Source organism: Ambystoma mexicanum, chromosome 7q, assembly GCF_040938575.1.
Source record: "Ambystoma mexicanum isolate Mex_15411 chromosome 7q, UKY_AmexF1_1, whole genome shotgun sequence".
In the NCBI taxonomy this organism is placed as follows: domain Eukaryota; kingdom Metazoa; phylum Chordata; class Amphibia; order Caudata; family Ambystomatidae; genus Ambystoma; species Ambystoma mexicanum.
The window spans coordinates 23,874,784-23,887,164 of NC_090941.1; the positions used below are offsets into that span (position 1 = coordinate 23,874,784).

At 47.7% G+C, this 12,381-nt stretch overlaps 1 protein-coding gene across 2 annotated transcripts in view; it reads left to right on the plus strand.

The window, feature by feature from the left end:
- The window catches only part of ACOT9 (acyl-CoA thioesterase 9), an 872,728-nt gene that overhangs the window by 622,373 nt on the left and 237,974 nt on the right, over positions 1-12,381 (plus strand). For both annotated transcript variants that reach the window (XM_069639309.1, XM_069639308.1), the window contains one exon: positions 9,905-9,990. In XM_069639309.1, the coding sequence (XP_069495410.1) occupies positions 9,905-9,990 (86 nt within the window). The remainder of the gene's footprint in view (positions 1-9,904; positions 9,991-12,381) is intronic.

The following is a 12,381-nucleotide window of genomic DNA, read 5'->3' on the forward strand; positions in this document are numbered from 1 at the left end:
TAAATTATGAATTCACCTGTGGCAAAGAAACTTAAATGTTGATTAAAACGGGTCTTATGATTTAATGTTACTTTTCTAGTTCAAATGACCCTTTTAAGATGCTGATGTTGTGTTTTAATCATTTTATTATATGTTTCTAGTTTATTATAATTTAGTGATTGTCGTCCCAATGTTTTCATATTTGTGTTGACTTTTACAGTATTGTTTACAGCAATAATGTATGAACTAGAACTATTGAGGGTCACTTTTTGCAGCTTTTCATCTGATGGAACATGCATTCAAAAGGAGGTCACTGAGCCTTACTGAATGCAGGCAGCTAAGCAAAAGAGACCTGGAGAGAATCTGTGTAGGACACGTGGTATATGTTAAGAGGTTTTTATGCTTCGACTCAGGAGGATGTCGGCTTGGTGTGAAGTGCATTTCACAAAAGCAAAGTCTGTTAAATACTAGCGATCCACACTGGTCAGAACAAAAGAAATAAGATTTCTAAACACAGGCAATCAATAACATCAACACACCGTTGGTTAATTGTTTATTTGTACAGCGCTTGTACACAAGTGAAGTGCTTCAAAGCGCTTCAAGGCGGGAAGAGAGCAAGAGAATACAGTAGTCATTCTTGGGCCTTGAGGTTTCCGAATGATCTAACAAAAAAGTAACTAGCGTACTAGGCCTGACGGCATTTCTCCTCGTGCAAGTGCATGGAGTGTTTCTGGCGCAACCAAATTAGGGAGGGGCGACAAAGTGGGTAGAAGACAGAACTTACTAGGCCTAGTTAATTCAGGTCATGCATGTGTATGGACGGAATTGCAAGGGAGGGGGAGAGGGAACAAGTGCGCCCAGTCCAGCAGGGCCCTGGGTTAAGTGCAGAGAGGTTACCCCTCTCATGGAACGGATGCTGAAAGTGCAGTGGTGCTGAGCATATTGCAGAGGCCCGGAGGCAAGTGCAAAGACTGGTGAGGTAGGCGACCACTCAGCAAAAGCTGAACAGAGTTAGGGGAGTGATGGAGGAGTGAGGCGGAGAGAAAGAGAGAGGAGGTTAGCAGGGGAGAGGGAGCGAGAACGGGGAAAAGAAGAGGAAGGTCTTGAGGAGTTTCTGGAATTTAAGGAGCTCCAGCTCAAGGCAGAGTGGGCTGTTCCAGAGGGAGGCACCTGCAGAGAATAAAGATCTCCCCCAAATCTCTGCTTTGAAAAACGACTCACCCGCGACCGAGTTGGAGGATGACGAGCAGAGGGCTCTAGAAGGGGAGTATTTAGGAAGAGCGCGTTGTAGATAATGTGGGCCCTGGCCCCAGAAAGCCTTGTGGACTATGTAGAGGTTCTTGAACTTGATCCTAACAGCCAAGGGGAGCCAGTGGAGGGATTTCAGTGCCACAGCGATGTGGTCGCTGGGCTTAAGACCAAGGATAAGTCTTGTGGTTCTGTTCTGTATGAATTGTAGCGGACGGAGACTAGAAGTAGGAAGATTGAGAAAGAGGCTGTTGCAAAAGTACAGCCTGGAGAGAACCAGGGCTCTGGAGATGGTGAGCCTTTGGGGGAAGGCGAGAAAAGGTAGCATACCTCTGAGAGGTGCAGCTCGTAGTGGAACTTTTTGGATATGTCCGAGATGTGAGAAGAGAAGGAGAGTGTGGAGTCGAAAATGACTGCCAAATGTATTGCCTCACTAGCAGGTGGGGGCGCAGAATCAAGGGAGGCCGGAAGGTGAGAAATTGGGAAAGCAGGGGCAGGGTTCCAATGAGGACTATCTGTCTCACTGGCATTGAGGTAGAGATCGTTAGCAGCACACCAAGACTGAATTGCGGACGGACAGGAATGAGGGAGGAGGAGGAAGAGGCTGAGGGTAGCCTGAAGGAGAGCTGCGGGTCATCCGCATAACACAAAGTTAGAGGTGTAGGTAGAAATCCTGTGGGACATAGGGGCCATGTAGACATTGAAGAACCAAGGGAATAGATTGGATCCCTGGGGGACGCCACAAGTAGAGAGAGTGATAGAGGAGAAAGGACCCAAGTTCCACCTGGGAAGGACGGTCAGCGAGGAAGGAGGCAAGCCACGCCAGAGCCAGATCTGCGATACCCAGGGTATCACAGAGACTGGAGATCAGGATGTTGTGGTTTACTTTGTCGAATGCAGAAGAGAGATCGAGAAGAATGAGGACAGAAGGAGGTTTTGCCAAGATTTGAGAGCAGGTCTTGAGGGGTGTTCAGAAGAGCAGTTTCCGTGCCTCTGGATGCTCTAAAGCCAGACTGATGATCGTAGAGACAACCAACAGATTCAGTGTGGAGGCTAAGCTGATGGCTAATTTCTCCAGGGGTTTGCTAAAGAAAGGAGTGATGGAGACCACGCAATAGTTTGCCGGGATAGAAAGGTCGGCAGAGGGTTGTTTGAGCAGAAGGTGCACAAGGGAGTGCTTGAGAGAAGTGGGGGAAACCAGTGGCGAAGAAGAGGTTGCAGAGGTCAGCCAAGGCTGGAGCAAGTGAATCCATGTTGTCCTGGATGGTTTTTTGAGTGCATGGGTCAACCTGTTTGGAGGGGGCTTTCATGGACTGGACTAAATTCAATAAATGCAAATAAATAAGTCCCTAGTAAACATAAATACACCACAGTTTGGGAATACCAAAATATATTACCTACACCTTAACATTGCAACACAGTAAATAAGCAATATATATGCAGTAAATGCTAAAGTGGGTGATCAGGAAAGTTGAGAACAGTTACACAAGCCTTAGGTAGGCAGTAAGAGAAACACATTAGAAATCTATCCCTAGCTGTCAGTTATGTCTATTCCAAACAGGTGTTCTTATTGAGCAAGTTCTTGTAAAAAGTCACATCCACAAGGGTTCTCCAGCCCTGGTTGGGGGTAGAATACCTGTGCCCAGGTGACAGATGTGTATGCCTCACCCAGCCTCCACCACCTTTTGGCCCCATAGGGTAGCTACTTTTAAATTAAGGGCTAACCACCCAGTGCAACATTATGGGGATAGGGGAGCATAAGGAGAGATGAGGTATTAAGATGGATATTCAAAATCGGCCCTGTGGACAGATTTTAAGAGTCCACCCTATTCTGATGAACAGACCACACTAAGATCTAACCAAACTCTATCAGCTTAGACAGCAAGGCTTAGACTCGGGAGAGAGTGAGAGTGGTGCCAGGGTTCAGCTAACCACACACAGAGTACTCTTTATAATACAAGTTAAGCAAAATGTATAAACATGATTATTTATTTAGGCCTTAGACAACTCGTATCAACTCTCCTCAGCGATTCGACGCGCCTGACTCCTCAGGACCTTTCCGCAACCTATGTAATTCTCTCTCCATCTTACCCTCTAGCTCCACGCACACAGCGGGCTGCACTTTGGATGCTCTCATCTCTTCCAACATCCCTCTCTCTATCCCTCTCACTACCTCTCTTGGACTGACCACTCTCTTCAACACTGAAGCTCTCCTCTCCTCTTGCACCGGCGCACCGATCGCAGCCATTCGGATTCAAAGTCACCAGAGCCATGAAAAGAGTGACAGCGGCTGCCTTTGCCTCCACCTCCTCTCCGCCTCCTACTCCTGAGGCTGGCTTCCACCCTGACACAGCCCTCGCTAACTACAATCTCTCTATCTGTAACACCCGTGATACTCTTTCCTCTGTCATGAGGGTCCGACTGAGCCTTCCAAAAAGTACAACTCTTGGTACGGCTCTGATCTGGCTGCCCTTAAACGCAAGTGTAGGGCAGCTGAGCGGAAATGGCAATCGTCAGGCGGACCCTCTGACAAACTGGCCTGCCGTCTCCTTCAAAGGCAATATCGACTCTGCATCCACACCAAGAAAAGAGTCTTTATCCAAGCCTGCATCCCTCGGCATCAAACAACACGGTAGAACATTTCAAAGTCTGTAAGGAACTGGCCAATCCTGCAGCAGCCTCCTCTTCTGTCACACCCACCCAGGACCTTTGCTCGGCCCTGGCAGCACACTTTTCCAGAAACAAACCCAAGACATCCTTTCCTCTCTCACTTCCACACCTCATCAAACATCAACACCTCTGGAGCCTCCCTTGGCCCCTCCAACGCTGCTTCTCTCTTCTCTCACTACCATCACACCTGATGAGATCACCAGACAAGTCTGGTCTATGAAGGCCTCATCCAAACAGGTGGACCCTTGCCCCTCCAAAACCATTAAGGACAACATTGACTCGCACCAGCCTTGGCGGATGTTACACATTATCAACGTTGGTCATGGTGGCAAAGCCGTAGAATAGGGAGAACAGCGCATAACGTGATAATGCAGGCTCCCATAACGGCGACTTTTCCTAGAGACAACAACGGTCTAGTTGTTTCACGTACATCTGACGCACTCGCGCCGGGTCACGTGACTCCTGATAAGGAAGGAAGTGCTGTCTGTATACGCGTCGCTACTGCCTTTGTGGACGCTCCGTAAGTTTGCTTCTAGGACTCCCACTCCTTTCCTCTACTGACTCGGAGTTTCACCTTATTCCTTACTTCTGTTCTGATTTCTATTCCCTTGCTTAGACTCAGCTGCTGGCCGTATTTGGTGGGATTCGTGGGTTTTCTGGCGGGTTGGCCGCCCGTGTTAGTGAGTACAATCAGACTCATCTCCCTTCAGTAGATTTCTCTCCCCGGCATTCTAAAGCTTACTTTCTATTCTCTGTTTGCTAGCGCCACCACATCCCCGGAACAGGACCGGCTTTTCAAGCCCTCGGACACTTCCGAGAGCAATCTCTTTCCTTAGAGGACACCCTCCTTAATCCCTTGTACATGGTTTCACACTTCCCACTCTCACTTATTTCTCGCTACCAGTCTTCCTGGAACTTACCTGTTCTATCTTGTTTCCTTGGAAAGGTCTCCGACCCTCTTCGTTGTTCAGCGCGCATAGAGGATCCGTCCAGACTTCCACCTCCCGTTCCGAAGAGTTGCAGCGGCTCAGGGTTTTTTCCCCCAGGAGGGTTTCCCTGGGGACCCTGCTCTCCTCCTAACTGGTTTATCATTCAGGGAGCTGGGAAGCAGGACTCCCACGGGGGATTCATCCATTTCCATGACATCCGCCAGTTGTCTGCATTCCGGGTCGCAGTCTGCCCAGGTTAGTGCAATTTGTTACCGATTTGACAGCGGATCTCTGCAATATCTCTTTTGCCACTGTAGTTTTCCCAACTTCTCTTCGCATCCTTTGCTTAAAAAACCCTCTGCCGACCCCTCCATTCCTGCAAACTACTGCCCCATCTCAATCACCCCTTTGCTGTGCAAACTCCTGGAGAAGCTGGCTATCTCTCGGCTCACCCTCCACACTGAATCTGCTAGTTGCCTTCACAACCATAAATATGGCTTTAAAGCATCTAGAGGCACAGACACTGCTCTTCAGAACACGTGTGAAGACCTGCTCTCAAATCTTGACACTAACACTCCCTCTTTCCTCATTCTCCTTGACCTCTCCTCTGCCTTTGACATGGTAAACCAGAACATCCTGATCACACATCTCCGTGACACCCTGTGAATCATAGGTCAGGCTCTGACGTGGTTAACCTCCTTCGTTTCCGACCGCCCATCCCAGGTGGAACTTGGGCCTTTTCTCTCTACTATCACACTTTCAACCTGTGGCGTGCCCCAGGGATGTAACCTATCCCCTGGTTCTTCAATGTCTACATGGCTGCCCTGGCATGTGTGATTGCCACTTTCATCTCTAACTTCCAGTGTTATGCGGATGACACTCAACTCTCCTTCAGGCTACCCTCAGCCACCTCTGCTACCTCGCTGATATCTGACTGTCTCTCTGCAATTCAGTCATGGTGTTCCATAAATGACCTCTGCTTCAACGCCAGTAAGACGGAGATTGTTCGCATTGGGACTCCTGCTCCCGCGTTCCCACTCTCGCTCTGGCCATACTCCCTTGGCCCTGCGCCTGCACCCACCTGTGAGGCAAAAAACCTTGGTCATCTTCGACTCTACTCTCTCCTTCTCCACTCACCTTTCGGACATCTCTAAAAAAAAAAAATCCAACTACCAGCTGCACCCCCTCAGAGGTACTCTTCCTTTTCTCACCTTCTCCCAGCGGCTCACTGTCTCCAGATCCCTGATTCTCTCAAGGCTTGACTACTGTAACAGCCTCTTTCTCAACCTCCCTGCCTCTGCTTTGCACCCTCTGCAACTCATCCAGAACAGAACCGCGAGACTTATCCTTGGCCTCAAGTGCATGTCTCTGGCGCAGAAATCCCTCCATCAGCTCCCTGTGGCTGCGAGGATGAAGTTCAAGACCCTCTGCATTGTCCACAATGCTTTCTGGGGCATGGGACCTTCCTATCTGCAGCGATGCCTACCTAACAACTGTCCTTTCCGTGCCCTCTGCTCATCTACCTCCAACCTTCTGCTTGTGAGCCGGTTCTCCAAGCAGAGATTTGGAGGGAGATCTTTATCCTCAGCGGGGGCCTCCCTCTGGAATAGCCTCCGTACCGCCCTCTGCCTTGAGCATGATCTCCTTATGTTCCACAAACTCCTTAAGACATTCCTCTTCTCTGCCTCCTTCTCTCTCCCGCTACCCTGCTAACCTCTCTCTTTCTGCTCTATCCCTCTCTCCCTTCTTTTCCACACTGCTTTGCCGACTGGCCGCTGGGTGTACCTTAGACTCACAGGTCCCTAGCACCCCTGCCAGTCCTCTCGCACTGCCTCCGGGCATGCACTTGCTTCATCGCTGCTGCACTTGGTAAATGACCCATGAGAGTGGCATCTCTCAGCACTGACTGACTGCCCCTCCTGCACTTGTCCTCTCTCCTGCACCGACTGTGCACTTTCACGATCTGAACGTACCATGTCTTGAAGATAGTCTGTCTCCCTTCCTTCAATGGTGGAGCCTCAATGCACTTGGAAAAACTGCAGAATCGTCGTCAGACCTATTTGCTGTTATCGTTCAGAAATGCAAGCGCTTTGAATGACTGTTGTTTTTTCACCTTGTTCCCTCCCACCTTGAGCGCTTTGAAACACTTGCCTTGTGTGTAGGTGCTTTACAAATAAAGATTACCATACCAATGAAAAACCATAGGTAAGTAATGCACTAAAACATTCACTATTAATATATTCACATTCACCTGTGTGTGCACTGCTAAGTGCACTAAAACTTCACCTTTAATGACACCTAGAATCACTTCATTATACTGTAAATGTATCAAAGTGAGTGAATAAAGAAATACCACCATATCAGTAATCAATACTTTGAGAACTAGTAAGTTTAGAATAAAGAAGTTAGCAAACATTGTACGAAACCTTAGAATTAAGGTTGTAACCTTAAAAAGCCCTTCCCTTTGCTAGAAAAGAAGGGGTCTGGTGCCCTTAGTCACGGATCCAATACGTTTTTTTTCAGTAGGCTAGTAGTCTGGTTAGGAAGATTGAACAAGTGTGGGCTTCAGCCAACCAGTAGTTGTAAGTGTTCTAAAGTTTACTAAAAACAAGAGGGAATGCTTTAAGAGACCCTCTTCCAATACAACAAGAGCCAGGGCAGGATTCCAGGCCAAAACACCACCTTTCAAAACTACGCAAGGGAAGAGGTAGGGGTAGGGCTTTACACCCATAGAACCCTATGGATACCGGGGCCAAAAAAGGCGGCCCTTGTGGAGAGAACAAAGAAACTGATCATGCAAGGCTCTTCTTCATGGTGGAGAGCTGCAACTTCATGAATATGCTTCTTGCTCCATAAGATGAGGATCACAGGCTGTGGGTTTGAAGCTTACAGTGAGGGTTGGGGACTGGTAAAGACAGCTCGAATTTGGTTTCAGTAGCACAGCACCATTCCTTGGGCGTAGCAGATGTTGGTGTGTTCCAGGTTAGTGTTGGGAAGGCTCTTGGGAGCCATGCTTTAGGTTACAGCATGGCCCCTTGTAGTAAGAGGTGGCAGCCAGTAGCCGAGCCAGGTGGGGGCAGAGGAGGCCGCCCCCACCCGTGCCCAGTGTGACCCTAGCCTCCCGCTCGTGACCTAGTATCCGCCGCCCTTGCACCAAAAGCTGCCTCCGCTACTGATGGAAGCAGCAGGTAGGTAAGGTCTCAGTAGAAGTCTGACGAGGCCAGCAAAGTTCCCAGCGACAAGGCAAGAAAGGGCCATGCAAAGCTGTAGTCCAATTAGTCGGATGCAGGCCAAATACAGACCCAGCGACGAACCCTGGTCTTGAAAGAGTGATGCAGAGCAGGGCTTTAGACTGGTTTGCCTCACCAGTACAGAGGATGAAGGCACCCAGGAGGATGGAACAAAGAACAGGTATTGTACCACAAGAAACAGCCATTTTGAGTATATGGTACTCGGCATGGCATTATCACAGTAAAGTGCACTGCTGTGCACCAGCAAAAAGATGAAAAATGGTTCACTGCCACCAGCATGTTTGGTATATTTCACACATGTTACTGGGATGTGGCTTGTGCTACACTTTAGAAATTAAGGGAAAAAAACAGAAGGAATCCCATTCTCTGCATTGGTAGCTATAGATACCTTGCAGTGCACCCCAAACGAAATGAGAGTTAGGAAAAATGACCTTGGTCAACACAAATGTCAGATACCAGACAAAAAACAGATATGCTGCAGTGGGGGAACGCTATTAAAGTTAATGTAACCAGTTTCACTCTAAAACTTGAGGAGAACCATCTCCGGTTCCGGAAGCACCTAAAGACCTTCCTCTTTGTTTCTGCCTTCTCTCCCCCTCTCCCCTGCTGACCCGCTATCTCTTGGCACTGTGCACCTGGCCATCCTCTTTCCTCTGGGTCCAGGTACCTGCTCACCCTGCCACCCTCCTGCATTGCCTCCCGGCCACCCCTTGCACTGGATGGACTGTATCTGTACCCATACAGTCCCCCACCCCATTTTCTTCTTTTCTGCACTTATCAGACTTACCCAGTCTTTCGCCATAAACACAGCACTTGCCACATTCTGGCTGCACTATCACTGTTTATTGCCTCCTTTCTATTTTTTTTATTTGTATCATTTATTTATCTACTCTCCTCTGCTGTGCACTTTCCACTCTCCCCCTTCCATGCACTTTTTCCTTTTTCCCCATCCCATGCACTTGCGCGTTCTCAATGTCACTGGGCCTAGTAAGATCGTTATTGTTTGTGTTCTCCCTTGTTTCCCCTCCCTTGCTTAGTCGCGCTGTGAAACACCTGTGTAATGAGCGCGATACAAATAAAATATATCATATCATGCTTTGTTGATCTGTTGAGTAGGAGTTTACCTGTTGTATACTAGCAGAGGTATTGTTAACAAATGTGTGACTTATATATTCTTGATTGCCATTGAGGTTTAATAAAACTACTCCTCACTGATGAGGCCCAAGAAGGCCGAAACATGTTTGGGGATGCTTGTGGTCTTGTGCAGAAGGGATGTGATGTGACCAAGCAGTTCAGGCTGTACTGCCCCTTTTGGGGTGGGACCAAGCGTCATTTGCAAATGGTCTTTCCCATTTTGTGATGGCTTGGCAGGCAAAGAACGATGGTCTGGAGGGTTGCCCAGAGCCAGCCATCACCTCTTTTGTTTTGCATAGGTTTTTTTTTATAGCTTTACATTTGGACACTGGAATAGAACAGTTGACTGATTTGACTGGAGAAGTGGGAGTATGAGGTCCGTTTGTGGGTTTTTTCAGTTGTGCCTGTGGGTTAATCCCCTACCTTTTCTATATTTCATTACCCCATTTCATTATCCCATCTCCTTACTGCACTATCTAGGAGCCTGGAGTTATTTTTAGGGCAGCCATCTGTTTGTATTCATGTTCAGTAACTGTTGGTGTCTTGTGGGCCAGGGGTTCAGAAATAAAGGGCTGCTAATAAGATTTGGATGAAAAAAATCCATTGTGCCATTCACCAGTTGTCTTATTGATGAGAGCTTATGTTCAAATTAGTAAAGGATTAACAACATAATTGTTTTCTTTTCAAATGCAGGAGCGCAACATATTTAACAGGATATTTGGGGGGTTTCTAATGAGGAAAGCATTTGAACTTGGATGGGCTTCTGCCAGCTCATATGGGTAAGTTGGTGTTTTGATAACAATTGCATGTTATTTTCAAGTAGACAAATGTTTGTAATCTCAAGGTAGCTGGTTCCTTTTTAAATGCTGTGCCTAAACCGATCGAATAGGTTCCTTCCTCCAACAGATACCTCATCTTTGATATTCTGTCTCTAGTACCAGCTGTTGAAGGAACATTTTTCACCACCAGTGAGCAGAGCATGGCTCTGCTCATCGTCTGTGTGTCCCATGCCTGTCATAACATTGGCATCACTTCATATAGAGCCGCTGCACCCCATGACATCACTTCCTTTTTCTGTGTACTCGGTACACTTCTGGGACACGTCACTAGATTTCTCTAGATTACTGTGCCATGCCTATCCCCCTGGCCCCCCCTCCATCCCCAAAGGCCTCTGGCTTCAAGCGCTACTCTGATTACAGCAGCCAAATGTCCATGTCAGTACCCCACAGGATGTGCTTATACTACCTTGGGGAGAATCACAACATAGAGGATTGTGGTTCCGATCAGACCATGCATTCCAGGGCTCCCAAGGAGCATACCTCAAAACCTTGTACTTATTTCCACAGGGGTGGAAAGTGTATGCCTTACAAGTCACTGCTTCAAACGCTCTTGTTTGTGATGGCAATAATGCCACATGCCAGATGTTGCACTTTGCATTTTGGCCTAGACATTGCTGACTGCATGGCATGTGTAATGGGCCCTGAATCTGTTCTTTGGCAGCATTCCCAAATGAGGACCTCAGTATTTGCTTCCGACATTCAGTCCAAACTCCTGGATATGCAGATTTTAGGGAACAACTTGTTTGGTATGAAGGCTGCCGAATTGCCGCAGAGGTTACCAGCCTCCAAGGCAACAGTTAAGTGCTTGGCCTGGCCATTTAAAAGTCTTCTACCTGGTAGCCGAAGCATTCTTTTTGCCCCTACCCCGCATTTACTCACTGTGGCAGAGGCCAGGTGCCATTCTGCAAGAAGCTGCAACACGGTCTTGTCCGCCGCCAATGTAGAGATAGAAGTGCCCAGGCAAGTGGCTTTGAGGCCTCTTCCTTCCCCACAACACCCCCATGTGGCATCCACTGTGAATTGAAATTCCCTCATTTGTCTCCTGTAGGAGGGACGTAATAACTGTTAGTTGAAGAGTATCATTGCACCACCTACGATGCTTGGGCGTCTACTAGACCACACTCTTTCCTCGCTTCTGGACCTTCCCCTATTGGAGGTCTGTGTCTGCTTCTGAGAAAATACACCATTGAGGTAGTGTCTCACTTGGTGCAAGGGCGGGTGAGGTACTTTTTATTTTATGATTCAGAAGAAAGATGGTGAGCCTACGTCCCATCACAATCTGATTATCTTTTGCTTGTGCAAGGACTCATTCAAGACAGTTGCCCTTGCACAGATATTCCAGGTTTTCAAACTGCAAGACTGGTTGGGGTCTCTGGATCCCTGGCATTTTTCTTCAATATGCAGATGCATCCAAAACACACAGTGCCTCCGGTTTGTGGTTGGCAATGCCCCTTCAGGTTCTTAGTGTTGCCATTCGGTTTGTCGTCTACACCAGGGGTATTCACCAAACTGCGGCGGTGGTTGGGGCTCATCTCAGGAGGGAAGCATTCATGTCTACCCCTATGTGGATGTTTGACTCATTCAAGTCTACACCCGGTGTCCTAACATTTATACTACTTATTATAATGTCATTATTATAACGCGCCACCCGCCCCTAGGCCTCGGGGCACACAAGACAAAACGCACAGACAGAAAAATTATAAGGAACTAAGATCCATAAGGCTACTAATCCTTCTTGTTGAACAATTACGTTTTAACTGCTCTTTTAAAATCAGGCAGGCGAGGGATGGAACATTTTGAGGTTGGCAAACCGTTCCAAACACGCAGGGCCCATGCATCAAATCTCGTACCCTCACAGTTCTGCAATTTAACCCGTGGCTGAAGGAGCTTGTTGTCTTCAATAGAACGAAGGATTCTCCCAAAGAGTGCGACCTTCAGGCGGTCGCTCAGATAATAGGGGGGCAATTACCAGACCTACATTTATAGGTTAAGGTAAGGATCTTATGAGCAATTCTTTGTCAGGTTAGATTTCTCTGTTTGTGTAGAATCTCCACTCCTTTTGAGTCCCCCAGCACCTTTTGCTGAACACCTGGATCGTTTGACTAATTCTCCTGGGTGAGTGGGAACCTTTTTCTACACTCTTCCCGTCCTTTTACTATGGTGTAAGAAACCTTTTTGGCCCCTTTTTTGGTACTTCTTTTCGGCGTTATGCTTTCCTTCAATTTTGAGGCATCTAACTTTTTTAGTGAAGCAACACACAGCACCTTTTATGTAGTGTTGTCGGAGGCTCCTAGAGCTTCTTGATTGTTTTTCTTTCCCTGACTAACTCGT